The sequence below is a fragment of the Phyllobates terribilis genome, unplaced genomic scaffold (genome assembly GCF_046119375.1).
Source record: "Phyllobates terribilis strain yellow unplaced genomic scaffold, ASM4611937v1 Scaffold_4__5_contigs__length_816908805, whole genome shotgun sequence".
In the NCBI taxonomy this organism is placed as follows: domain Eukaryota; kingdom Metazoa; phylum Chordata; class Amphibia; order Anura; family Dendrobatidae; genus Phyllobates; species Phyllobates terribilis.
In genome coordinates this window covers 403,661,518-403,688,167 of record NW_027362764.1, presented here as the reverse complement: position 1 = coordinate 403,688,167, position 26,650 = coordinate 403,661,518, and the positions used below count along the sequence as shown (strand labels likewise).

General features: G+C 41.0%; 1 protein-coding gene across 2 annotated transcripts in view; it reads right to left on the bottom strand.

Annotated features, from left to right (window-relative positions):
- The window catches only part of LOC141265442 (uncharacterized), a 135,350-nt gene that overhangs the window by 22,137 nt on the left and 86,563 nt on the right, over window positions 1-26,650 (bottom strand). For both annotated transcript variants that reach the window (XM_073678556.1, XM_073678554.1), the window contains exons 19-26: window positions 25,384-25,416; window positions 22,393-22,473; window positions 21,516-21,661; window positions 20,724-20,840; window positions 18,939-18,993; window positions 17,517-17,535; window positions 14,732-14,750; window positions 11,671-11,706 (exon numbers count right to left, since the gene is read on the bottom strand). In XM_073678556.1, the coding sequence (XP_073534657.1) occupies window positions 11,671-11,706; window positions 14,732-14,750; window positions 17,517-17,535; window positions 18,939-18,993; window positions 20,724-20,840; window positions 21,516-21,661; window positions 22,393-22,473; window positions 25,384-25,416 (506 nt within the window). The remainder of the gene's footprint in view (window positions 1-11,670; window positions 11,707-14,731; window positions 14,751-17,516; window positions 17,536-18,938; window positions 18,994-20,723; window positions 20,841-21,515; window positions 21,662-22,392; window positions 22,474-25,383; window positions 25,417-26,650) is intronic.

Genomic DNA, 26,650 nt, shown 5'->3' with positions numbered 1-26,650 from the left:
CGCCCAAAGTTCCAACCCTTACTGCAGCGGCCATGTTGCTACACCCATTGCATCACCTCCGGCCTCTGACCAGATGTCCCTTTGGTGGCGGCCATCTTGGCGCACCCCTCCTGTAGTATGCTTCCTTCTAGTGGCGGCCATCTTGGCACACCCAGAATACAGGCAGCAATACACACTACACCCGGAATGTGTATGAGGAAGATCATCATGATCAGTGTGTGACAGAGCATTAGACGTCAATACGTATGAGAGTGGGGTTAACTTCTGTCAAGCCCTTAAAATATGGGCTCAGGATAAGTTGGCTGATCAATCCACTACCCTCAACAGCACATACTTATGTCCACTTTGACGTTAGGGCTAAAATATGGTGATGTAAACTAATTCTCTAGATGGTCATATATCCTTAAGTTTCTAACAGATGCACATACACGTTGTCTGGTTTACAGTAATTTATTTAGCAAACTTTTTTTTTTTTATTAGCATTCCACTACACAAAGACTGTCAGTTTCTGTTTGCATTTACATATCAGGGCAAGCAATTGACTTGGACGGTGATGCCGCAGGGTGCACAGAATAGCCCTAATCCGTTTGCAAAGAACATGTCTAGCTGTCTGCTGCCGTAGCAGCTGGACAACTCTGAGGTACTACTTTTACAAAACGTGGATATTCTTCTTTTGTGTGCCCCCATGGAGCAAATGTCCATCAGGGCCAGTGTTAGCCTCCTCAAGCATCTAGCAAAACTGAATTGTCGAGTCTCAGCCTCGAAACTTCAGTTTTGCCTTGGTCAAGTGGTCGTCTTAGGCCACTGCCTTACTCAGGGTGCCAGACATTTCACAGAAGAAAGGAAGACGGCCATCTACCTGCTACCATTCCCAAAAGATCCCATAGAGATGCAACGGTTCCTCGGACTATGTACATATTGCAGACAATGGATCCTAGACGCCTCACGTCTGATGCAGCCCCTACATGATGCATTAAATGAAGACACTCTGGCTGATGTAAACAACAAGGACCACCAAGAACTGCTGCAACAAGCCTTTGAGCAACTAAAGTCAAGGCTAATGACAGCCCCTGCCCTTGGAAATCCAGACTATGCTCAATCTTTCCATTTGTATGTCTCTGAGACGGGAGGGCATGTAGCCGGAGTACTCACGCAGAGACACTGTACAAAGCAGCGCCCAGTCGGTTATTACTCAGCGCATCTGGACCCGGTAGCCAGGGCCTCCCCCAGCTGTCTACGAGCAGTTCACGCCACACAGCAACCTAAACATCTGTCTACACAGAGACACCTGCGGCTGCAGTGTTTGATGATTTTGCCAGAAAATGTGAAATTACACCGGTGCACCACCATCAACCCAGCCACCCTGCTGCCAGCACCTGAAGGAGAGGGGAAAGAGGCTCCACCGCATGACTGTCTGGAACAAATTACTGAGGAGTCAACTCCACTTGTTTTAGTGGGGGGGGTGGGGGAGGGAGGAAGTACCCTTGGATGATCCAGAACTTACATTATATACGGATGGATCAAGATATGCTGACACCTCTGGCAGGTTTCATACTGGATCTGTTGTCACAACTTCAGATACATTGGTAGAGGCTGCAACCTTACCACTGCCAAGAAGTTGGTCTTTGAAGTTGTTTGCCGGTATGGAGTCCCAGAGGTTATCGAAAGTGATCAAGGACCAGCCTTTTCCTCATGCGTATATCAAGAAATACTTACCATGATCAGATCAACAGTAGCGTTACATACTCCTTACCATCCACAGTCAAGTGGCAAGGTGGAGAGATTGAATGGCACACTGAAAAGGCAATTAACCAAAATGATGCAGGAGACTACGGCCCAGTGGCCTGAGCTCCTTCCCATTGCACTATATCACATACGCACCACCCCCATAGGGAAACACAAACTGTCACCCTATGAGATACTATTTGGGTCACAACCAGCCATAGCTAGATTTATCCCACAACAATTATCAGAAGAAACAGATTATGTTGTGCAATATGTGATTCAGCTTGCCAAAGTACTAACTAACACCCAATGCGTTAGTATCATCTTCTATTCCAGATCCAGCTGATGTAGAAGGTTGTCATACCCTCAAGCCTGGAGATTATGTGTATGTGAAGAAGCATGTTCGGAAACATTGACTAGAACCACTGTATGACGGACCATGCCGGGTGCTCCTGGCGACCCCAGCGGTAGCGAAACGTGAATTTTCTGAATATAAGCCTAGTGATCCAACATGTGGCAATCCGGATGTTGGATATTGTAGCCCCCTGGGACAAATGCCTTCATGGTGTAGGTTATCAAATAACACAGTTTTTATTGATTTGGTACATAAATTAGTATTACAGCACTCTGTTTTATGGGATCTGCCATCAGCCACATATTGGGTCTGTGGGAATAATGCGTATAAATGGCTCCCAGTCGGAGTAGGGGGGACTTGTATGTTGGCCTGGCTAAAGGCCCCGTCACACATAACGAGATCGCTAGCGAGATCGTTGATGCGTCACGGTTTTCGTGACGCAATAGAGATCTCGCTAGTGATCTCGTTATGTCTGACAAGTAGCAACGATCAGGCCCCTGCTGTGAGATCGCTTATCGTTACAAAGCTTCCTGGATCATTCCTGGGTCGTTGCGCTCCCGCTGGGCAGTGTGCATCACTGTATTTGACACCTTATCAACGACCTCGTTAGCGATTCAGAACTGTAGGCGTGCATAAATTGGACTTTTCCACGCCCCTTGTCCCCGATTGGTGGTCGCTACTGCGTCCTTGTTTTCGGATCCCACCAGCGTTCTCCGGCTGTGACTCCACTTTGAAGAAATCAGACATCTTTAGCAAGGTAGGTATTGTTTGGGGTCTCAAATGAGTTTCCATTTTTAATTCATTTATAGGACATCTACCAATTATCTGCTATCATTGCTCTTCAGGTAGGGAGATCTTGGCTTCTATCTGTATATATATGCTTTTGCATGGGCAGATATTTTAGGGGTCTTGTGCATACACACCCACACAGCACGTTTTCTGACACGCTGTCCTGGCCAACCGCTTCAGAGTTTTTCACACGCCAATTAACATGAAGCTTAAATCAATAGACTCTGTTGTTTTGGCCTGTTGCACGCTTCACAACTTTCTTCGTCGACGTGATGCAATTACGTACTGTCCGCCTGGCTTCGTGGACTCTGTGGACCTAGCCAATGGGGAAGTGGAGCTCGGTGAATGGCGTGCAAACGATCCTGCAATTGCAGGCCTTCAACCAGTGGGACATGGCAGAAACACCCATGATGCGAAGACCTGCCGCGACAACTACTGCCAGTATTTTAACGGTCCTGGTGCTGTTCCTTGGCAGCATCAGAACCTATAGTGGGCAACTACTCATGTTTCTACACTACTGACATTTCTGTACTGATGTGTCTAATAAACTGTGTGTTCTACTATGCAAAAGCTTTGTTTCTCATTCTTTCAGTAGAAGCAGTAGTCACCGCAGTAAGCAGTCCATATATATATATATATACACATACACACACCTCATATGTATACACATGCGTATACAGATACATACATGCATATACATTCGTGTACTCTTATGTAAACAGATTCATCCATGTACTCATACATATTTTTAAGTACATAAATATATACACACACACACACTCATATACACATACATATATAGATAACTATATATACACATACATACTCTCAAACATACAGATATGCATACACATAAATGGCCATTTACATATCTCTCTCTCTCTCTCTCTCTCTCTATATATATTTTCATATAAATATATGGACATCCATACATCTGTACAGGAACAACGCACACACCAGTGTTCCCGTCTGACCGGAGACGCAGTAGCGATCCCATCTGACCGGAAACGCAGTAGCGATGTTAAACCAAGGCCGCCCAATCAGAACGCAATAGCGTCCACCAATCGGAGATGAGGGGGCACGGAAAAGTGATTTTATGCATGCCTTTGTGACACAGTACAGTCCCTATCAAGGTGTGGATCGTTGAAATAGCTGCTGTGTGAAAGCGTCCCAACGACCGCCGAGATCGTTAGTTAGATCGCTGGGGCAGCCGAAATAGTTAGGAAGTTCTGCATGTTTGACAGCTCCCCAGCGATCACGAAACGACTCTCCAGCGATCCCAAAACCGTGACGCACTAACGATCTCGCTAGCGATCTCGTTATGCGACAAGGCCTTAACTCCAGCCACTTATCTCATCACCCATAGTAAAGTAGATATGAGAGCCATCCCTCTTCATACCATCTATAAACGTGCTAAGGACAATATCCCACACCCATCAGGAAGACCTCATTTAGTACAAATGAGTATACCCAATAAGATAGCCAGTACTGTCTTCCTCTACCCTATGGTAACACAAATGTGGGACAAATTAGTGGAAGTCACTGATTACTTAGATGACCAGATTTGGAGTGTATTGGAAGTAATTAATACTACTGTTGCGGTGCAGAATCATCTCATCATAGTGGCTAATCAAAATACTTTAGTGCTGGACTATTTGACAGCAGCTCAAGGAGGGATGTGTCAAGTTATAGGCCCAGCCTGTTGTCACTATATTGACCCTGACTCTACCATACGGTTAAAGACTAAAATGGAAAACATTAGGAAACTCAGGGAAGAATATAACAAACATAATGAATTGACCAAAGACAATTGGTGGTCTGATACGTTCTACTTTTTTGAATCCTGCTAATTGGTTTAAAGGGATTGGTGGATGGATTGCTGGAATATTACAAGGAGTGTTGCATATTGCTGCTTGCATCTTGTTAATATATGTTTTACTAAAACTAGTCTTTTATTGTATCCCATTTTGCATGAGGAAAACCTGCCAGTCATCAGAGAGCAAGGAGGACGCTGTCAACCAACATCCAGTGCTACTGTACACGGACCTCCCAGATGTAACCAGCATTGAGGACCTGGACGACAAGGGAATGATTAAAGCACCTCTATTGTTGATAATAACAAAATTTTTAGGGGGGAATGTAAAAGACATTAATATTCATGCTATCCGAGTGTAAAGGACATATTGATACTCATGCTAGAGCAACTCCATTTTGTCTGCTTGCTTTAAAATCATGTTATTATCACTCCTTGCATAACATACATTCTTTCTTTCTCTTCCCTGCAACTTTATCACACTAACCTTTTCTCACAAGAACATTCTGTCAGACACCCTGCTTCTGTTATCTAACTAGTCTAGGCCAGGATTGACCTTGTAAATTTCCAGCGTGCTTTGAACTAACGATAATATGACCATATATGTGTTTCCGTAATAATTGCACTAACATTGGCTCAAGCCTGTAGTACGGCAGTAGATGATTGGACATTAATAAACTCAAAACAATATAAAATGCTAAGCAAAATAAACGGGATCAGAGATTCTTTGAATCCTCCCATACAGAGCATTGCCTCCGTTTGGTTTTCTGTGGACTGCGCAATCAACATAATAATTTGACACTCACTTGGTCAACCGTGAAGGGTTATTACCCTCCCTCAACAGTAGTTGTTCTTTAATCCACATTTGAAGTTTTCAGGTAAAATGCTTTTGGTGCATAAGGGCAGGATTGTGGGTAGGGTTTTCGGCTTCTGCCCCTCCGCCTGCCTCTGGTGTCTGTATAATACCAGTACTACAGAAGGAAGAATAGCAATCCTTCCGGTTACTACCCAAGTAACTGCTGCTTGTAGAACCCATTCTGCTAAGACTTTCATCCATAGACGCAAATGCAAGAACTCCAAAGACGCGGACTGAGGACTATGTTGCAGGACAATGGGATAGAAGAACAGACGTCTGGAGGCATAAGACCCAGAAAGATTCTACTCCATGTGGGAAGTCAGCTGAACCCAGGCAAGGACGACCTAGCGTAGCCAGATCTTCCACATTGGCAGATTGAAACCAGTGACCAATTATAGCCCTAGAGACGATCTGACCTCTGACACAAAATACCGGCATGAAATGGAGCACTGAGAGACTTCACATCTCTGATACATAACACAAATGCATAACACTACGCTAAACTGCATGGCTTGGTGTCGACAGCCCACGTGTAGCCTGTTGGGGAGGAGTCTGCTTTTTTCTAATATGTATTCTTAGTGTCCCCCAAACAGCCAAGAAAATGTGTTAACTTGATTGTGAGTTAGCACGATTATGGCAATATAAATTTTGTGTCGTTTTAACTATGTTTTATTACTTTTCTGCAATAAGGACACTGAAATTTTTTTTTCATGTTGCCACATTTTGAGAGTCAAAAGTTTAACATTTTTCTGGCAACGAAGCTATATGGGGACTTATTTGCATGATAAGATGCAGTTTTCATTGGTTCCATTTTGGCATACACATGACTTTTTGATAATTTTAAATTATATATTTTTGGCAAACGGAACAAAGAAAAAAAGCAGTTATTCTGGATTTTTCCGTAGTTAAGTGACTTGTGTGAAGACTTGTTTTATGCGTAACAAATTGTAGGTTTCATCGATTGTATTTTTGGGTATATGTGACTTTTTGATCAATTATTGTTTTTTGTTTTGAATGATGAACAAAAAAAAAATGCAATTTTAGATTTTTTTAAATTGTTTGTGTTCTCTGTACAGGATAATTAAAGATATAGATTTATAGCATGGACATATATGATTACAGTGATACCTAATTTATAACTAATTCTTTACTACTTTTGCACAAAAATTTAGTTTAAAAAAATATTTTTTTGAATCATTCTGAGACTCATGACTTTTTTTTTTTTTTTGAGTACTGAGCTTTGATTATTTTTTTTTCTTTTATGTAACTAGCTGTAGTTTTTATTGGAACCATTTTGGGATTCATAATTTTTGAAGATTTTATTTTCTTTTCCCCCATGACATCACAAAAGAGCAGGGGTAAGCCCATCAAGGACAGGAACCTACTGAACGAAAAGGGTGGAACCTCTCCGTCGCATCAGTTGGTTTCCTGTCCTTGAGGGAACCTGCATCTGAAGATCAGGCGCATATAATAAACGAAAACAGCTTACCCAGGCCCGGCCTGGTTGCCTGGAAGAAGGGCTCCTTGCAGCGCCGGTGTCGGGTCCTTGAGTTGCCGCCGCTGGTTGGAATCGTGCGCGTGTGGGTGGCAGCGACTTTCCATATGTCAGCCGGTAACCGCATAGTCCGGGACTGCTTATGCGCAGGGCACGCTCCCTTATGAGCGTGCCGGTGACTTTTGACCAGGAAGTGGTAGTTTCACTTCCGGGGGGTCCGGAGGAGAGGCTGTGGCTGGTCTATTAGGCCTTGATCTATGACAGACCTGGAAGCCACTTTTAGGCTTCTGATTGAAATAGCTAGCACTGGAACCCTACAATCTTGCTGTGTGGAGCTGATGGGGTGACAGACAAAGCAATCTCCCTCTGTCACACTCCTTACATGCAGCTGTTATTGACCACGGGATGTGAAGAGTCAATTGAGCACTGTAAACAATGACAGTACTCAATTCCTTCTGCTTCATCTCTTAGCAATGGAAATGCAATGCTGCTAGGCAGAGGTACCAATATTTCACTGCCTTTTCATGTCCCAATGGTAAAGTGGCATGTTCATTAGGATGCGAGAAGACCTGATGTAGTTAATTTACTTTTTTTTCTCCTGTTAAACTTGTCACCTGCAGAATAATGACATACAGAGCTAACACAAGCAAAATTGCAAACAGGTTGTGCTTATGGATGCAAAAAATTAAAGGTGTTGTCCAATTTAAAGAAAAAAGAATCTTTAGCCGTGCTCCTAATCTAAAATATACACAATGTAATAATATATTGGCATTTCTAAAGGTGCCATGACCTTATGTTATCAGAAGTGATCCCAACAGCTGCACTTTTTTGGTTTGTGTTCAACATGTTATTAGAACTATTTGCGAATAGAGTCGGCTAGAAGGTAGGCTCATTTGAAAGCCCAAATTGGCGTCCCTCTGTCTACGCATTGGCCATAACAATAGTGTAGAAGAAGGTCACTGGTTTGTCCACAGAAGTGTGTAATTTCGAAACGCGTTGACAAATAAAGTGCATTTATTCTACACAGGTCTCTGGCTCCATCCATCAACAGTCTCCTCTGACCATGCAGTACAAGAATTAACCCCTTTTTCACCATCGGTATCCTGTTATCTTCGTGGGTCTGCATGAGCTTTTATCTAAGTGAAATAAGTGGTTGTGGACACAGAACTCTGCCAAATGAACAATTTTTCCAATCAATTGATATATTTTTTACCCGGTTAAGAACCTATTATGCCACGGCAGCCCTGACACACGATGCAAACACGTTTTCTCCAGCGCTGCTCAAGGTGCGCTGAGCGTCTGTGGAGAAAATCACTTTCAGCAGAAGACTTCATCCACTATAAGTTCATGCTCAAAATTTATAACTCTGCTCTCCATCTGGCTAAACAAGTCTACTTTACCACTCTCATCACAACTCTAGCCAACAATCCTAAACGACTCTTTGAAACCTTCCACTCCCTCCAGAGCCCTAAAATACAGACCCCCGTCACCAACCTAAGTGCTGACGATCTGGCCACTTATTTCCTACAAAAAAATCAATCATATCAGTCAAGACATTCTTGCACAATTCCCTCAGTCTGGATCCCATTCCTTCCCACACCTCAAGTTCACTTTCCATCTTCGAGCCGGTCACAGAAGAAGTGACCAGACTCCTCGCTTCTTCTCGCCCTACAACCTGCAACAGTGACCCTATTCCCTCACATCTTCTTCAGTCCCTTTCCCCAGCTGTCACTACCCACCTAACTAAAATATTTAACCTCTCTTATTCTTCGAGTATCTTTCCCTCTTCAAACATGCCATCATAACCCCTTTACTTAAAAAGCTATCCCTGGATGAGAATTGCAGTGCTAACTACAGACCGGTCTCTAATCTTCCCTTCATCTCTAAACTCCTGGAACACTTGGTCCACTCCCGTCTAATACGCTATTTCTCAGACAACTCTCTTCTCGACCCTTTACAATCTGGTTTCTGCTCCTCACACACTACTGAAACTGCTCTCACTAAAGTCTCTAATGATCTACTAACAGCTAAATCTAATGGTCACTACTCCCTGCTGTTTCTCCTGGATCTCTCTGCCACGTTTGACACTGTGGATCACCAGCTCCTCCTCACTATACTCCGCTCTATAGGCCTCAAGGACACCGCTCTCTCTTGGTTCTCCTCCTATCTCTCTGACCGCACCTTCACGGTATCTTTTGCCGACTCTTCTTCCTCTAATCTTCCCCTTACTATCGGGGTTCCACAAGGATCAGTCCTAGGCCTTCTCCTCTTTTCCTTGTATACTGCCCCTATTGGGCAAACCATCAGCAGATTTGGCTTCCAGTATCATCTCTATGCTGTGACACCCAACTATATACCTCTTCACCTCACATCACCCCCACTGTAATACAAAATACCAGTGATTGTCCATCTGCTGTCTCTAACATCATGTCCTCTCTCTATCTGAAACTGAATCTCTCCAAAACTGAACTCATTTTTCCTCCCTCTACCTGACTCAATTTCCTTGGGTGGCGCCACCATAACTCCCAAGCAGCAAGCTCACTGTCTTGGGGGTCACATTTGACACACAACTTTCCTTTATTCCCCATATACAAATCACGCACTAGTTCAGGTCACCTGCACCTTAAAAACATCTCCAGAATCTGACCTTTTCTCACCTTTGATAAGGCAAAAACTCTTACCATCGCTCTTATTCACTCTCGTCTGGACTACTGCAACTCTTCTGATCAGCCTCCCTCTAAACAAACTCTCTCCTCTCCAATCCATTCTGAATGCAGCAGCCAGGGTCGTATTTCTATCAGCCTGCTTCACCCACGCCTCTACCCTGTGCCAGTCATTGCACTGGTTATCCATTCACCACAGAATACAATACAAACTCATCTCTCTCACCCATAAAGCTCTCCACAGTTCTGCACCACCCTATATCTCATCCCTCATATCTGTCTATTGCCCCTCCTGTGCCCTCCGTTCTGCAACTGATCTAAAACTAACATCCTCCTTAATCCGAACCACACACCTCCGTCTCCAAGACTTCTCTCGTGCCGCGCCAGTTTTCTGGAATGCACTGCCCCAAACGATCCGACTGATATCTAGACCCAATGTCTTCAAACATGCCTTAACCCCTTAAGGACCTTGGGTTTTTCCGTTTTTTGCTCCCCTTCTTTCCAGAGCCATAGCCTTTTTATTTTTCAGTCAAGATGGACATGTGAGGGCTTATTTTTTGCGGGACGAGTTGTACTTTTAAACGCCAGCTGACGTTTTTATTGATACCATTTTGGGATAAAATCGATGTTTTGATTGCCCGTTAATGCATTTTATTGCAAAGTTGCGATGACCAAAAAAACGTAATTCTAGCATTTAGAATCTTTTTCTCGTTACGCTGTTTACCGATCGGATTAATTCTTTTCTTATATTGAAAGATCGGGCGATTCTGAACGCGGCGATACTAAGTATGTGTATGTGGGAATTTTGTTTCATTATTTTATTTTGAATGGGGCGATTTAAACTTTTATATTTTTTTTAATATTTTTAAAACCATTTTTTTTTTACACTTTCTGCATGCTTCAATAGTCTCCATAGGAGACTAGAAGCTGCAGTTTCCTGATCGTTTCTACTGCATACAGGCGACGAGCAGATCACCTGTATGCAGGAGAAATGCTCCTGTGCTATGAGCGCCGACCACTAGGTGGCGCTCGTAGCTAGCGAGACATGACAACCACAGGGGTCTGCTGCAGACCCCGGGTTGTCATGCCGACCTATCAGTGACCCGTGATCACCGATGGGTGGGACTAAGGCCGCGCCGATGTTAAATGCCGCTGTCAGATTGACAGCGGCGTTTAACTGGTTAACAGACGCGGGTGGATCGAGATTCCACCCGCGGCTGTTGCGGGCACATGTCAGCTGTAAGAATCAGCTGACATGTGCCCGGTTCAGTGCGGGCTCAGCGCCGGAGCCCGCGCTGAACCGGGAGTAATAGCCTATAGCATACTAAAACGTCATAGGCTATTAAGGGGTTAAAAACACATTGTTTAGACAAGCCTACCACCTCAACTCACCAACCTAACTCTCCCCTGTTCCTTCCTAAATATTAATCTTAATCTGCCCCTACGTATTCATCTGTCTCCACATCCTCCATGCACCAAATACCACATGGAAAATGCCATTAGACAAATATTGGCTGATGACCATGTTCTTCCTATTGTGCCCCCCCCATTTCCATATAGATTGTAAACTTGGTTGCAGGGCCCTCAATCCTCCTGTAACTGTTGAAATATGATACATTGTATTATTTATATTGTCTGTATATGTCCCTACTTAACTGTAAAGTGCTGCGGAATACGTTAACGCTATATAAATAAAATTATTATGGTCTTTCCAGTTTTTTAATTTTACGGATTGGCCATGACAGTGAAGGTTAGCTTAGCTACTGAATTAAGACAGGCGGCCAGTCCCCTTCACACACCCCGGATTACAAGTACAAACTAAAAGTACACCTGCTGTTTACTAGAAATCGGGGGTCCTTTGAGAATACAAATTAGTAAACTTTTTTTTTTTTTTTTAAACATTTTTCTGGTAAGCACAGCCCCTTTCATTCATTGTCATTCTGTAATCAAAAAGGTATATTAATAAATTCTTACCAGATAGGCTAGAGCCTTCTTCATTCTTGTTTCATCCTATTGAAACAGATATACATGTGAACACTACAGATAAGCACATTTTAATATGATGGACATTATGCATCAATGAGTTACAGCAGGACCGCAACCATGGGGAACACGCATGGTGGTCAGTTTATATACAGGGAAAAAAAACAAAAAACAATTCCCCCCCCCAAAAACTGCAGCCATAAAAAAAAATGCTTTCATTAGTTGGCACCTTCATCTTTCATTTACTACAATGATTTGCGGTGGAGCGGGGTCCCAGGAAGAGGCAGGGTCAATGCTGCAGGAAGCTGGCGGCTGTGTTGGCAGGGGTGGGGTGATAATGCGGGTCTTTATGCTTTGAGGAGGTGCTGAAATCTGAATCTGTGCATGCGACGCCTCCAGTGGCCATTTTCCCAAAGTCCACTGCATTGAAAACCAGGGAAGTGCAGGGGCTCCGGCAACATTTTGGGAAAGCCTGGGGCCCGCCGTATCCTCACACCACCCACGAACACCCCCTTCTCCCAGCTTGGGGCACACAGCATCACCCCACTCCTGCAGCAGCCATCCTGCCTTCTGGGACCCCGCTTCGCCCCCCGCCCCAGGTTAACTACCATAAAAGCGTACTATAAGAAGCACCACCATTTTATTAAAAAAAATATTATTCCCATTTTCCACCAAAAATGTGTGTGGTGTATGTATATATGGTGAGATGTGTGTGCGTATATTCTGTAAATATATATATCCACCTCTATATTGCCCCTTTATTATAGGCTTTTTGTGTTTCTATAACGGTACAGTTTGGGGAATGAGCTGTTAGGGTTACTGCACTGCTGCTGGCTAGAGGCGCTGCCTAGCAACCAGCCTGGGATCTGGGGGTGTCTCCTTAGAACACTGCACGCTGAGCTGCCAATCCCAAGATGGCAGCTCCTAGAATTGCGATTCTGTCATGTAATTATATATAGTCATTATTATTATAAAAGGTAATTTATTTCATATTTATTTATATCTACAATCTCCTTACTATAATATACTGTAGTATGTGTGCAGGTGATAGGTCCTGTTTAAGGACCAAGCCACTTTGTACATTAATGACCGAACCTCATTTTTCAAATCTGACATGTGTCACTTTATGTGGTAATAACTCTGGAAAGCTTCAACGTATCCCAGTGATTCTGAAAATGTTTGACACTGTACTTCATGTTCGTGGTAAATTTTGGTTGATATGATGTGTATATTTATGAAAATATTGAAAATGTAACAAAATTTGAACATTACACAATTTTCATACTTAATTTTTATGCCCTTAAATCAGATCGTTATATCACACAAAATAGTTAATAAAAAACATTTCCCAGATGTCTACTTTACATCTGCATCATTTTTGAAACATTTTCTTTTAAGACGTTAGAAGGGTTAACATTTTATCAGCAGTTTTTCATTTTTCCAACAAAATCTATTCTTTTTAGGGACCACAGCACATTTGAAGTGTCTTTGAGGGGCTTATATGGCAGAAACTACCCAAAAGTGACACCATTTAAAAAAATGCACCCGTCAAAGTGCTCAAAACCACATTTAAGTAGTCTATTAATCATTTAGGTGCATCACAGGAATTAAAGCAATATGGAAAGAAAATACAATCTTTCCCCCAAAAATGTTACTTTAGTCCCAAATTTTTCATTTTCACAAGGGTAGGAGAAAAAGGACAGGACAATTTGGAGTGCAATTTCTCCTGAGCACCCCGATAACCCGTATGTGGTGGAAAACTGTTTGGATGCACGGCAAATTTCGGAAGAGATGGAGCACAATTTGACTTTTTGAAAGCAAAATTGGCTGGAATAGATAGCTGAAGCCATGTTGTGTCTACAGAGCCCCTGATGTGCCTAAAACAATGAAACAGTGGAGGGGGGCACAAGTGACCCAATTTTGGAAACTGCACCCCTCAAGGAATTTATCTAGAGGTGTGGTGAGCACCTTGAACCCACAGGTGCTTCACAGAATTTTAAAATATTGGAGCGTGAAAATTAATAATTGTGTTTTTTCCCAAAAAATGTTTTAACCCAAAATGTTTCATTTTTACAAGGGTAACACGAGAAAACAGATCATATAATTTGGTGTACAATGTCTCCTGAGTACAGGGATACCCCATATGTGGTCAGAAACTCTTGTTTGGGCACACATTATGGTTCGAGGAGGAAAGCGCACCATTTGACTATTGAAGCACAATTTTTGCTAGAATAGATTGCCGATTCCACGTCACATTGGCAGAGCCCCTGAGATGTCAAAACAGCAGAAACCTCCACAAGTGACCCCATTTTGGAAAATATACCTCTCAAAGTATTTCACAGTATTGTATAACATTGGGCTGTGAAAATGAAAAAAAATATTTTTTTCCACTAAAATGTTGTTTTAGCCCCAAGCTTTCATTTTTCAAAGGGGCTAATAGGAGAGATTGCATATCAAATTTTGTTGTCCATTTTCTCCTGAGTATGTCAATACCCCCATATGTGGTTGGAAACTACTTTTCAGGCACAGTAAAATGTTCAGAATTGAAGGAGTGCCATATCAGAGTGCAGATTTGCCTTGAAAGCTTTGCAGGTGTCATGTCACAGAGCCTCTGAGGTGTCAGGACAGCAGAACCCCCATAAGAGACCTCATTTTACAAACTACACCTCTTAATTAAATCATTGGCAATGGCAGAGGATCCCCAAATCCAGGTGTGGAAAAACTTGTTGCATCATTCCCAAGACGACTCATGGCTGTTCTAGCTCAAAAGGGGGCTTCTACTCAATACTGAGCGAAGGATCTGAATACTTATGACCATGTGATATTTCAGTTTCTCTTTAATAAATTTGCAAAAGTTTCTACATTTCTGTTTTTTTTTCAGTCAAGATGGGGTGCAGAGTGTGTACAGGGGTGTACAGAGTGTACTTTAATGAGAATAAAAATGAACTTTTTAGAATTTACCAAATGGCTGCAATGAAACAAAGAGAAAAATTTAAAGGGGTCTGAATACTTTCTGTACCCACTGTATTACATATATACACACATTACTTACATTCTTGTCATCAGACCATCTGAAAATATAAAGCACAATGAATTAGAGTTACTGAAGCAAAAGTTCCTTTACAAAAGCAGTGACAAGTTGCATCAAAGAGAACCCATCAGATTTCAGTTATTTCCTCTATTCCTAATAAATCCCCTCTCCCCCCAATTTTCTTTTTTACTTCCAAGAGTCATAACTTTTGTATTCTATAGTCAACAAAGCCATTTAAAAAGCTTCTTTTATGAGGGATTAGTTGTTCATATTACCATATGATGAACTGAAGGCCAGGTAAAAAAAAAAAAAAAAAAAAAAGTGGGCTGTAATTGTTAAAAACAACTCCACAATCTATTTTTTTTTTACTAGACTAGGGTAACGTGGTTCTGCAGGTCAATATTCTACTGGTTTTAAACAATTAATAACTAAATTAATAAAAATTTATTAATTATTAAATTTATTAATTTATTAATAACTAAATTAATAAAAAAAAAACCAAAACGTTTTTTTATTGACCGGAGACCTCCGTGCCCGCCATTACAAAACTCCTGTGAACACTGGGGTTCTTGGCCAGCGTTTATAGGAGATTGTGATTTCTGTCATATTAGAAGGGCTGAAGCCATGCTTTTTATAGCATATGCGATCGCAGCTTCAGGTCTCCTAAGGGGACTATTAAAATTAAAGGTGGGAAAAGTTTTTAAAATATGGAAAAAAAAAAAAAAAAAAAAAAATCACTCCCTTTTTGTCCCATTGCAAAAAATATAAAATAATACACATTTGGTATTGTTGAGTTCAGAAATGTCCCATCTATCTAAATACAAAATAAATCAGATCGGTAACAAGCGTAACGAGAAGAATAATTGAAACACCAGAACTACAGTTTTTTGGCTGCTGCAACATTACAATAAAATGCAACACGAGGCAATCAAAACATCGCATCTACCCCAAAATGGTATCAAAACATCAGCTCAGGGCGCAAAAAATAAGCCATCACTCAGCAACAGACCCCGAAAAATGGAGACGCTGTGGGTCTCGAAAAACGGCGACAAACACAAAAACTTTTTTTCATACAATATGCGATGTTTTTTTCCAAAAATAAACTATACATGTTTGGTATCTGCGAACTCTTAATGACCTGGGGAATTATATCGCGAGGTCAGTTTTACCATATAGTGAACAAAGTAAATAAAAAACCCAAATAAAAATTGTGGAATTGCACTTTTTTTCACATTTCAATGCAATTGGAATTTTCTTTCCCCGTTTTCCAGTACACTATATGGTAAAATCAATGGCGATATTCAAAAGTAGAACTCGTCCCACAAAAAAACAAGCCTTCATACGGCCATACTGACAGGAAGGTTGTTCCAAAGAACTAACCACAGGTCTTCTTTTGATGTAGGCTTGTGCAGATCCTTCTGTCTCTTCATATAATAATACATTTTTATTTCTATAGTGCCAACATATTCCACAGCAGTTTATGTAATCCCAGCAGACTAACTGCTGAGAGCAGGGCTCTGTTGGAGCCATATAATCACTTCCAGGGCTCCTTGTTCTTTCAAGACTGAGCACAGCAACATAACACAAGGTAGCTGTACTACATCAGCAAAGTCTCTCCCAGGAAAAAATTTCAACGCAGATAAAGGTTGCAAGATGTGCTGTTCAAGCTCTTTGGAAGAACCACCAAAAAAATACCAAACTCTGAAAATGCAGTGGTCAGCCAAGGAAACAGAATCAGTGCTGCAAAAGAAAGACATCATGCTCACTTTCCTTTGAAATCGGAAGATGGCCTGCAGTGCCATCAGCTCAGAAATGGCAGCAACCAGTGGAACCAAACTACGCCCATCCGCTGTTCAGAGACATCTGGCCAGAAGTGGTTTTCATGGAGCCATACCTTTGACATTTCAACAAGGTCAAGCGATTCAGCTATACATGAACACATAGGAACTGATGTGCAGAAAAATTACAGCAGGTGCTCTGGCTGATGAGTCAAAATGTGAAATATTTGGCTATAACAGAAATCAGATTGTTTGCCAAAGGGCTGGAGAGTGGTACAATAATGAATGTCTGCAGGCTACAGTGAAGCCTGGTGGAGGATCCTTGCAAGTTTTAAGTCGGCATTTTAGCAAATGTAGTTGTGGATTTGGTCAAGATGAATAGTGCCCTCAATGCTGAGAAACACAGGTAGATTTTTCATCCATCATACAATACCATCAGGGAGGTGTTTGATTTTCAAATATATACTACAACAGGACAACAGCCCCCAAGAGCCAATGTCATTACGAACTATCTTCAGTGCAAAGAAAAATAATGAGTCGTGGAAGCTATAACATGGCCCCCACAGAGCCCTTGCCTCAACATTATTGACTGTCTCAGATTACATGAAGAGACAGAAGTATTTTCGCAAGCCTACATCCACAGAAGATCTGTGGTCATTTCTCCATGATATTTGGCTAGGGAACCTAAGGGCAGAGAGAAAAAAAGTGCACAAAGAAGCAAAAGCAATGACTAGGGCACTTAGAAGAATCAATGCTAAATGTTTTGAAGGCAAAAGGTGATCACACCAAATATTGATGTGATTTCTTTGTTTTTCAATCACTTTACATTTTAAATAAATATAAACTAACATTTTTATTTCATTTTTACTTTGCATTTTATCCACACCTGCATAAAAGTTTTTGGACAGTACTGTATAATAAAGTTTGTCAATTATTTTAAATAAAGCATATGAAAATAAAACACCTGTGCAAAACATTTGTGGTCAACATGAATCGGTTGTAATACTGTAAGGAAACAATTGCTTTACCTTGATTTCTTTCTCATTTCTGTTAAAGAAAAACAAACATTTTATTACCAAATGTAAGCACAAAAAGTATTTACACTGCCAGCTTGTAGTAAACAAGTGTTCCTCGGAATGCTCTTTTCACAATAAACTTGCAGTCTAAACAGGCAAGCTTGCTCTTTGGGTGAAATGATCTTTTGTGGTGCACAAAAGATCATCATCCTAAAGGCGCACATTGTTTATGTGCACTGAGCGATCTAATACAGATCATTCAATGTACATCTGAATAGCCGTTCGCTCTCCCTGTTTAAAAAGGTTATTAATTGACAACCAATATGTAAATATTTACAGATCTGCAGCCATTTAACAATGCAAAATCGGCTGGTGTAAATGTCCCTTTACTGTCTTTTTATCACCTTTGGCAGACAACTTATATTTAAAGACAAAATGGCCATCTTATATTTGGTATGGGAAGGTTTGGCATATTAGACTAGGTACACATCGGCGTTCAACTCTATTTTGCTGTTCTGTATTAGAAAAACAAAATTCATATCAAAACATAGATCACATGGAGGTTAGCACTTTCACCAGAGAGTGTAGAGACGTGAAGTACACGTGATACAAAGGAGAGGGGGATGTGCAAGTAGACTAGGGGATGCATATCTGATAAATAATAATGTAAACGTTTACTGCACATTCCAGAGTGTTTCAAAAGGTGATCTTCATCCTTTATGGTGTACAATAACACAGTAGCAAATACAAGAATCATGCGATTACATGGGAAGCGACCAGAAATGCTTGTGACATTTCAACCCCCCCTTGTCAAGTCACAAACATCGTTCTCTTCCCAACACTCTAATGCAACTATTTAGATAAAGAATGCCAGGGAAGGGTAGAAATGTCTTAAGTAGTTATAGGCGCCACCTATGTAATCTTGATTTTTGTATATTCTACAGTGTTGTACATAACAGTCTGGATATCACATCGCATACACTACAAGGTGCAATGACCTCTCTCTTACTACTTTCACCAAACAGACCCCATTGATTTATAATGAAGTCCCTCAGGTTTCTATCATTTTACTGAAAAAATGGCACTGCATTCAGTAAAAATGATGGAATTTAGGTTTTCAAACACATATGTGACTGATCACTGGAGTCCCTCAAGGATCCCCAACCTAGTTCCTCCTTAATGCATGACCACATTGAGGAGTATGACTGTAGTAATGATCATTAATGCAGCCTGCTGCTCTATTTAATGTCAATGGGACTGACAAAAACAGCAGAGTACAGCACCCACGGAAACAGATTCTATAGATGATAAATGCCTTTTATGGTAAACCCATTTAAACACACATTGTCTAAAGGAATTGCTATACCAAGAAAGTGTTGTATGAGATTTAGGAATTGGGAAACAAATACAAAAGGCAAAGCGTAAGGCACTCACTCCTGTCTGCTGTCCTCAGAGTCATCATGGTGTCCGGCCATATTGATGAATCAACCTGTAAAGCATTTAAACAACATTACCATTACAAGACTTAATACTAGAAGATCCTTCACTTCACAGTTGCCCATAGCATTTGGTAACCTGACAAAGCCCTGCGTGTTCCCTGGTGGGGCGATGCTGCAGTGCCTGGGCACTCATTAGATGTCGGTGCTGGGGAGTGGAGTGCCCTTTCACATTCAGTTCCCTGCGGTGGCTTCAAGAAAGTGGACGCCGGATGCGGAGCATGCGCAGATTGAGATCTCTGGAGACGAGATCTCGATCTGTGCCTGTGCAGCCTTCTGGCATCCATTTTCGCTGAAGTCCACAGCAGTGAAAACAATGGGAAGTGCAGGGATACCACTGACATTTTGTGAAAGCCTGGGGCCCACCGCAGCCTCGCACCACCGAGACACTCCTTCCTCCGAGCCTGAAGCCCGCAGCATCAACCCCACTCCTGCAGCCAATACCAGCTTCTTGAAGCAGCGACTCTACCTGCTGTGACCCCGCTCCACCGGAGCCGCCATCCCGCCATCCCCCCACCCACATTAAGTTACATTCGAATTATAAGATGCACTTCCATTTTCCTCCCAAATTTTGGGGAAAAAAGTGTGTCTTATAATAAAATACGGTATATTGTACACACACATTATACAAACATAGTCATGAGAAAGTCGAAGCAAGTCTGAATCGTCATCACGTGACTTGAAAGAGGACCAGAGTTTGATAACGAAGGAAGACCACCATGAATATATAAAATACACTGACATTACACTAACATTAACACAGGTTTAAGGGCAAAAAAAAAAAGTTAATGGGAGTGCTTCTTTAACAAACACACTAATCAAAAGAATAACTTTGAGCTGCAATATTTTCAAGTAATCGTTTTTCTGTATGACGTCTTTAGTCTGAAGTTTTCTGAAGGAATTTCAGCAAACTCTTCTTTACGATGTTGCTTAAGTTTATTGAGGTTTGTGGGCATTAGTTGATGCACAGCTCTCTTAAAAGAGAATTTTACCAGGTTTTTGCCACCTAATCCGAGAGCATCATAATGTAAAGGCAGAGCCCCTAATTCCAGTGATGTGTCACTTACTGTAATGTTTGCTGTATGTGTGATGAAATAAGTTATCAGCAGGAGATCACTAGAGGAATAGGGTTATACAGCGATCTAAAGGGTAAAGGTACTAATTGTGGAGAGTGACAAGCCAGGCCTGTCATGTCAGAGTGAGGAGACTTATATGCCATACATGTTCTTATGGGAAATTTAATATGCAAGTTGCCTCTTCAGAGAGGAAGAGGACTTGAACTCTAGTGCTAGCTACTGGAAGTAGCAGTCCTAAAAGTCAGTATCGAACTTTTAATGAGCCCTGCCATATGACTTGGCCTAAGTCATATGGCAAAGCTCGTTAAATGGTCGATATTGACTTTTAGGATTGTTACTTCCAAAAGAAATATAATGAGACCCCTCTTACTGGAATATTTAAGCATTAATTTAAAAGCCATGCAAGCAAGATCAACAGAGCTTATAGGATTGTTGGTAGTCTTTCTCACGAATGGTCAAATTCGCTCTTATCCTCTTCAAAGGCTTGAAGGTTCTGACCAGTAATACTTTTTTCATATCACTAAACTTAAATTAACTTTTATAGGTTACAGACTTTTGGCAGTGCATCCTACAAACAAAATACAAAGTGTGGCTCAAAAGATTTTAGAACGTTTCATGAAAATAAATTAGAAACTAATAAAACATACCAAGTACATCTTTGTTCCCTCCTCTCTCTCTATCTCCAAAGCCATTCTTCTTATAAACTGAGATGGGTCTTCTTTGCTGCTGGACTGAGCTTTTAGGACATATGGATATTCTTTTGCCTGTTTGAGAGTTGTGTTAATTAAAATCAAATCAAAAGGAACTAACATATACAAGTATATATTTATAAATTATTTGTATAATCAATTACAGAGAAATACTGGGAGATCTACCAAGATTGATTTTTCATATGCCAGTCTAAAACTGAAGAGAATCAGAGTAAAATGTGCCAATTAGATGCTGTTATGGCTTAAATCAAAGTGTCCTAATAACTGCAAATGAGCAGAACTGAGCCATTTTCTGCCTATAGTATTAAAATGTCTATCTAAAAGTTGTAGACCATGGCCAATCCTGATGAACTACATCAATTGTCCACTGTTTTGTGCAATTTGCGACTTTAGAACAGTTCATACCAAAAGAAAGCCAAACAAGCTGTGTACTGAAGGGATTCATATGTAGAACATTCTCTATGACACTGCTTGTACAAACATACAAAGCTGACTGGTTTTGAAAATAAGTCAATTTTGTCTATGTTCTAAATCCTGGATTATTTTACATACAGGTGTAAAAAGTCTAATTATTAAACTTCTCCACTTTTGGGAAGGATGTCTGAAACAAGTCTCTTTCCCCACAACTTGTGAAAGCCATCTACATGCATGTATGCTTTTTGCTTGTTATTTTATTTCTTCAATGAAAGTATACATCCTGATATTGCAAAGAGAGTTACAAATACTCACCAGATAAAGTTTACGGTGTCCAAAACCAGCTAAATGCTCCACCATTGGGTCCAGCTCTAAGTCACATTCACAAAGCTCACAAAAATATTTGGGTTCAATTTGATTTGTTATTGATTTAGTATTATATTCCAGCACATACTCCAAACCTGCAGAAAAAGAAAAAACGCTGTGTAAACAGGCTATTGTAACTTACAGACTACCTCCAAATGTCAGATTTGAACAAAGCAGGAGAGAGTTAAGGGGAAGCTGAATGGCTGCAGAGCTCATGTGGCATAATGTCACACGAGACCCTGGGAGAGCCAGTGACGACACTGCTCGAAAAGTGACGACATCCGGAGGCAAGTATAGCTGTCGTTTTCTTTTTTTATTTTGGGATGAAAAACAGTGATTGAGAACAGATTGTCCGAGTAGTGGACAAACTCCTTTAAGGACTCATGTGACCATATTTTCTAATAGGAGACATTTAGAAGAATCACCAGTCTGAGGCTGCACATTCTTTTCTTAAACAAAAAGGGTGGCCACAGACTGGTGATAGGTGCTTATTAAGAATGATTCGCAGGGTTGCATCATGCTCTAGTGTCTATGGTGTAAAAAAAAAATCATCATTTGTGGCGTGATTGAGACCTATAACATTTTCATAAAAAAAAAAAAAAAAATTCATCTGAGACCAGTAACGTTTTAATTTTTTTACATTGATTGATAGATAGACTCAGCAGCTCCACCTGCACGCTCAGCTCTATTACAGATTGTTCAGTGCGGTCATATTTTAGGCAAACGTTTCCCCAGTCGTGGAGCTGAACTGTCTATCTCTGTGGAACATTTCAAAACACATTTTCTTAATATGTCTACTTTTAGACTTTCTTTTCTGAAGACCTACCAATTAGAGGCTCCCTGTCTCTTCGGGACATGTAATCTTTTAACTTTACAATATTCCTTCCGATGCTCTCAGGAATGATTTCTGCAAAATAATCAATCAATTATAACCAGGCGCGCACACAACATATGTAGTCAGTAGAGAGGAGTTGTCTGGTGATGTTCTATACCATATTTGAAAAGCCCCTATAAGGCTGCATACATGCATCCGTGTGTTACCACACCGATTTATTTGTCCTATCTGCTTCCATTTTTCTCCACTGAAGAGATGTGCTTACTTCCAAGCCAATAATAAGAACCCTTGAAGGTTACGTTTTTAGTCAGATTTATCACTAAGGAACAGATCCATGAAACACAAAGACAAATCAGAAGGCCTCTGATATTCATCCCTGTCTGATGGATCCATAGACTTTAATGGTTATTCTGATCTACAAAGCAAGTTCAGAATAGGACATGCTCAGTCACATGAAGCTCGCTCTCAGATCCATGATTTTAATGGATGTGTGAATACATCTATTCCATCCATTCTACTCTATGGTTTCGAGTGGTGACCTTATCAAAGATGTAAAAACCCAAAAAAACTATGGCTGATGGGTATACAGTTTTGGTTGGGCATCAACACTTGCATATACTAATGAACACAATGCTTGGCATCAGCTACCGTGGGCTTTATCATCAAGAACAATACAGTCAATGCAGATTTAAAATCTTGAACCAAAAACAAAATGCTATATTTGACATAAATTGAAAATTTTCCTCAATATTTTGATAACAAATTTCTTGAAAACCTTAATACTTATGATGCTGTATGAATTCAAAATCAGCTTCATAATTGCTGCCATGCATGTTGCTCTCAAACTGCCGTCCCAGCCCTCCCCCGACAATCTATAAGAATGGGGTGGGCTGAAAACGCAGGATACTTGACTAGTCCAAGCAACATTAGAGTGAAACACATAGGACTGCAATAATGGAGCCAGTCTCCGATACATGATGCCTGTGTTTCCTTTTAACGCTACATGACAAATCATGGGTGGACAATGAGTTCCTATGGCAGGATTACTATTTGGCAAGACTTTTTGGGTAAAGTTCTCCCACTTGAAAAATGTTAAATATCATATTGCAGAATACATACATACAGATTAAAAATATCTGCAAAGCTATTAACAGAAAATAACCAAGTGTTTAAATCAGGCTTATTGTGTTAGGCTATGTGCCCACGAAGCAGAAATGAAGCAGAAAATTTCTGCATCTCCTTGCCTGGAAAAACGCGTGCGGAATTTGACGCGCGTTTTGCACATGCGGAATTGCCATGAGTTTTCTAATGCATTGTAGATGGCAATTCCGCATGCGTAAATGCACAAATAATGGACATGCTGCGGATTTCTGAGCGCATCAAAAACGATGCGGAAAAATCCGCAGCATGGGCACTGAAGGTGCGGAATTCCATTGGGGACGGATTACCAATCGTTTCCCAAGCGTTTACGCAGCAAAAATTCCGCAGCATAAACGCTTGAAAAACACATCGTGGGCATGGACCCTTAGATGTATTTTTTTTTTCTTGCTACGATCTTAATAAAAAAGGAACAAACTAAATATAGTCTGACTTAAACTGGACAATATTCACATAGATGGCCACCACCAGTTACATAACTATTAGAAAATAGGAAGGGTGCTGAAGGAGGGAAAGAATGTGAATAAAATTTAACTTTTATTAATTAAGCTAAAACTATTGATAATCATACATCCGTGAAGGATATATATTGGGTCACTGCTGCAATGAGATACAGACAGCTGTGACCCACAAAGTCCTGAATTAAATGTAACAGCACCAAATCAAGGTAATGCCACAACCAATGTCCCTGCAATTGAATGGTTGGGTATTATATATATCCTATTCAGGGATCCCATCCATCCCCGTCTTTACTGTCAAAAAATTATTAAATTTGCCATGTAATAAAGAACATCGCTCAATATAATGGGGGACCAATACAAAGAAAGCCACCATCCATCAACCTCATTTATTATTTCTATCAAATCTATAGGACTAATGTGCTTATGTCTAAAATGAATGAATAGACGGCAGATATTTCATTATCCACGATCGCTGTTGTAACAATGCGATCCTATAGTGAGGATATTTCATACATGCCACAGTAATATTGGCAATAACGGCTGGCACCCCATGAATGAATGAGGCAGAGCACGCAAATTAGAGCAGTCTCCGGCACTGATCTTCCAGACTGACCGCGTGCAGGTGGTGCGCACGCGGTCAGTGCCATTGAAGATGATCAAATCACAAAAGCACTACAGCATACAGCATGCTGCATACTGCTATTTGTGTCATAAGGCACTTGGGAGGCAAAACCGGCACAATGACAGGACCGGGGAATGGCATTTATGTCCCTAGTATGCCGATTCATTAAACATGGACAGGACAATCGTCCCTGATGCGCGTTTCACCGGGGGTACCGGCTTTTTCTAAGAGCACTGGCACTGAAGGGCATCTTCACGGATGTATGATTATCAATAGTTTTAGCTTAATTAATAAAAGTTACATTTTATTCACATTCTTTCCCTCCTTCAGCAACCTTCCTATTTTCTAATTATTAAAAAAGGAAATTGGTAATCTTGCAATTTTCACAATGGCCACTTGGCTTTCTTTAAACTAAGACTTTCTGTCCACAGAATCCACCGATCACAATAGGCGACCATACTCCCCTCCATAATGACCTTTGCACATGCTCATTAGATTCTTCACTACAACACATAGGGTCTGAGTTGGTTCATTTGTCTAATGTCCATATGAGAGTCTAAAAAATCCCAGGTGCCCTGTGTGAAAATTGCAAGATTAGTCATTTTCCCATGATCTGAAAAAAAAAAAACCCAAACAAGAAACCCCAAGCACGTAACACAAAAACCTGATTTACACAATATATCATTGTCCGATAGCTGAATGAAGCACTTTTTAACCAAGGGCCAATAATTATCTGCATACCTGGTTGAACAGCAGGTTTCTCCTTCTGTTTTTCTTGAGATTAAAAAGAACAAAAAATTAGTCACAAACAAAGATATTAAGATTGGAAGAGAATTCTTAAAGGGGGTTTGTCCAGCTCTGGGATTATTTATTTTTCTTAAATGCATGTAACAGAGGGAAAAAAAAAACTTTTCAATTGGGTTTGGTTAAAAATTTTGCACCATTTGCCTCCTATAGCCTCTGTATTACACCGTCTATTGCTGGCTGCAGAATGAGTTACCGGGATTGACCACTATCTTTAATTTAAGATGTGTTGGGGACATGATTTTGTGCCACTTACTATTATAGACAGGTCTTTATTCAGCTTTGGTTTGTGCAGCTTCTCTCAGACTGCAGCGCTCTTCGGCGTTTACAATGGCTGCTGGTGGAGGAGCATGTGACCAAACTTGTCTATCAGCCTTGTCCAATTCAAAACCTCACATGAAAAAAACGTGGACATAGGAGGCAAACGGTGCAAAATTTTTAATGAAACCCAATTGCATGTATTTAAATAAGAAAAAGATTCTGCAAATGTGGACAACCCATTTAACGGAAGCACTTTTTTTTTACATTAAGGCTGTGTGCCCAAGATGCGCTTTTTAAGCGTTTCTGCAGCGGCAAAACGCTGCAGAAACGCTTAAAAAACACATGGTAGAAGGCCTGCCATGTCCCCCAATGATAATCCGCATGTGCTGTGCACATGTTGCGGAAATTTCCGCTGCGGATTATCATTGCAGAAAAAAACGCAGCACTACCAATTATTTTGCCGAAGCGCTGCGTTTTCACCGCCATTGACTTGCATTAGATCGCATGGAATCCACATCACTGTATATGTAGATGCGCTTTCCATGCGTTCTAATGTGTGGATGGTACCCGGGTGTGGAGGACAGGAGACTCTCCTCCGGACCTGGGTACCATAGAACCTGTAAAAAAAAGAATAAAATAAAAAATATACTTACCTTTTGGCGGCCCCCGATGCGCTCCTCCTTGCTTGCCGGCAGTTCGTGATGGAATGAAGGACCTGCGCTGACGTCATAGTCATGTGACTGGTCATAAGACGCTGACGTCGGCAGGTCCTTTAGTCTACCGCTGCCGGAGGGAATCAAGACTCCGGGGGCCATCAGAAAGTAAGTATAGATTTTATTTTTAACCATTCTTTAGGTCACACTAAATAAATACATGCCATTTGCATGGATTTATATAGTGTGACGAAGTTGACAAGCACTTTCCAAGTGATGCTAAAATCGCT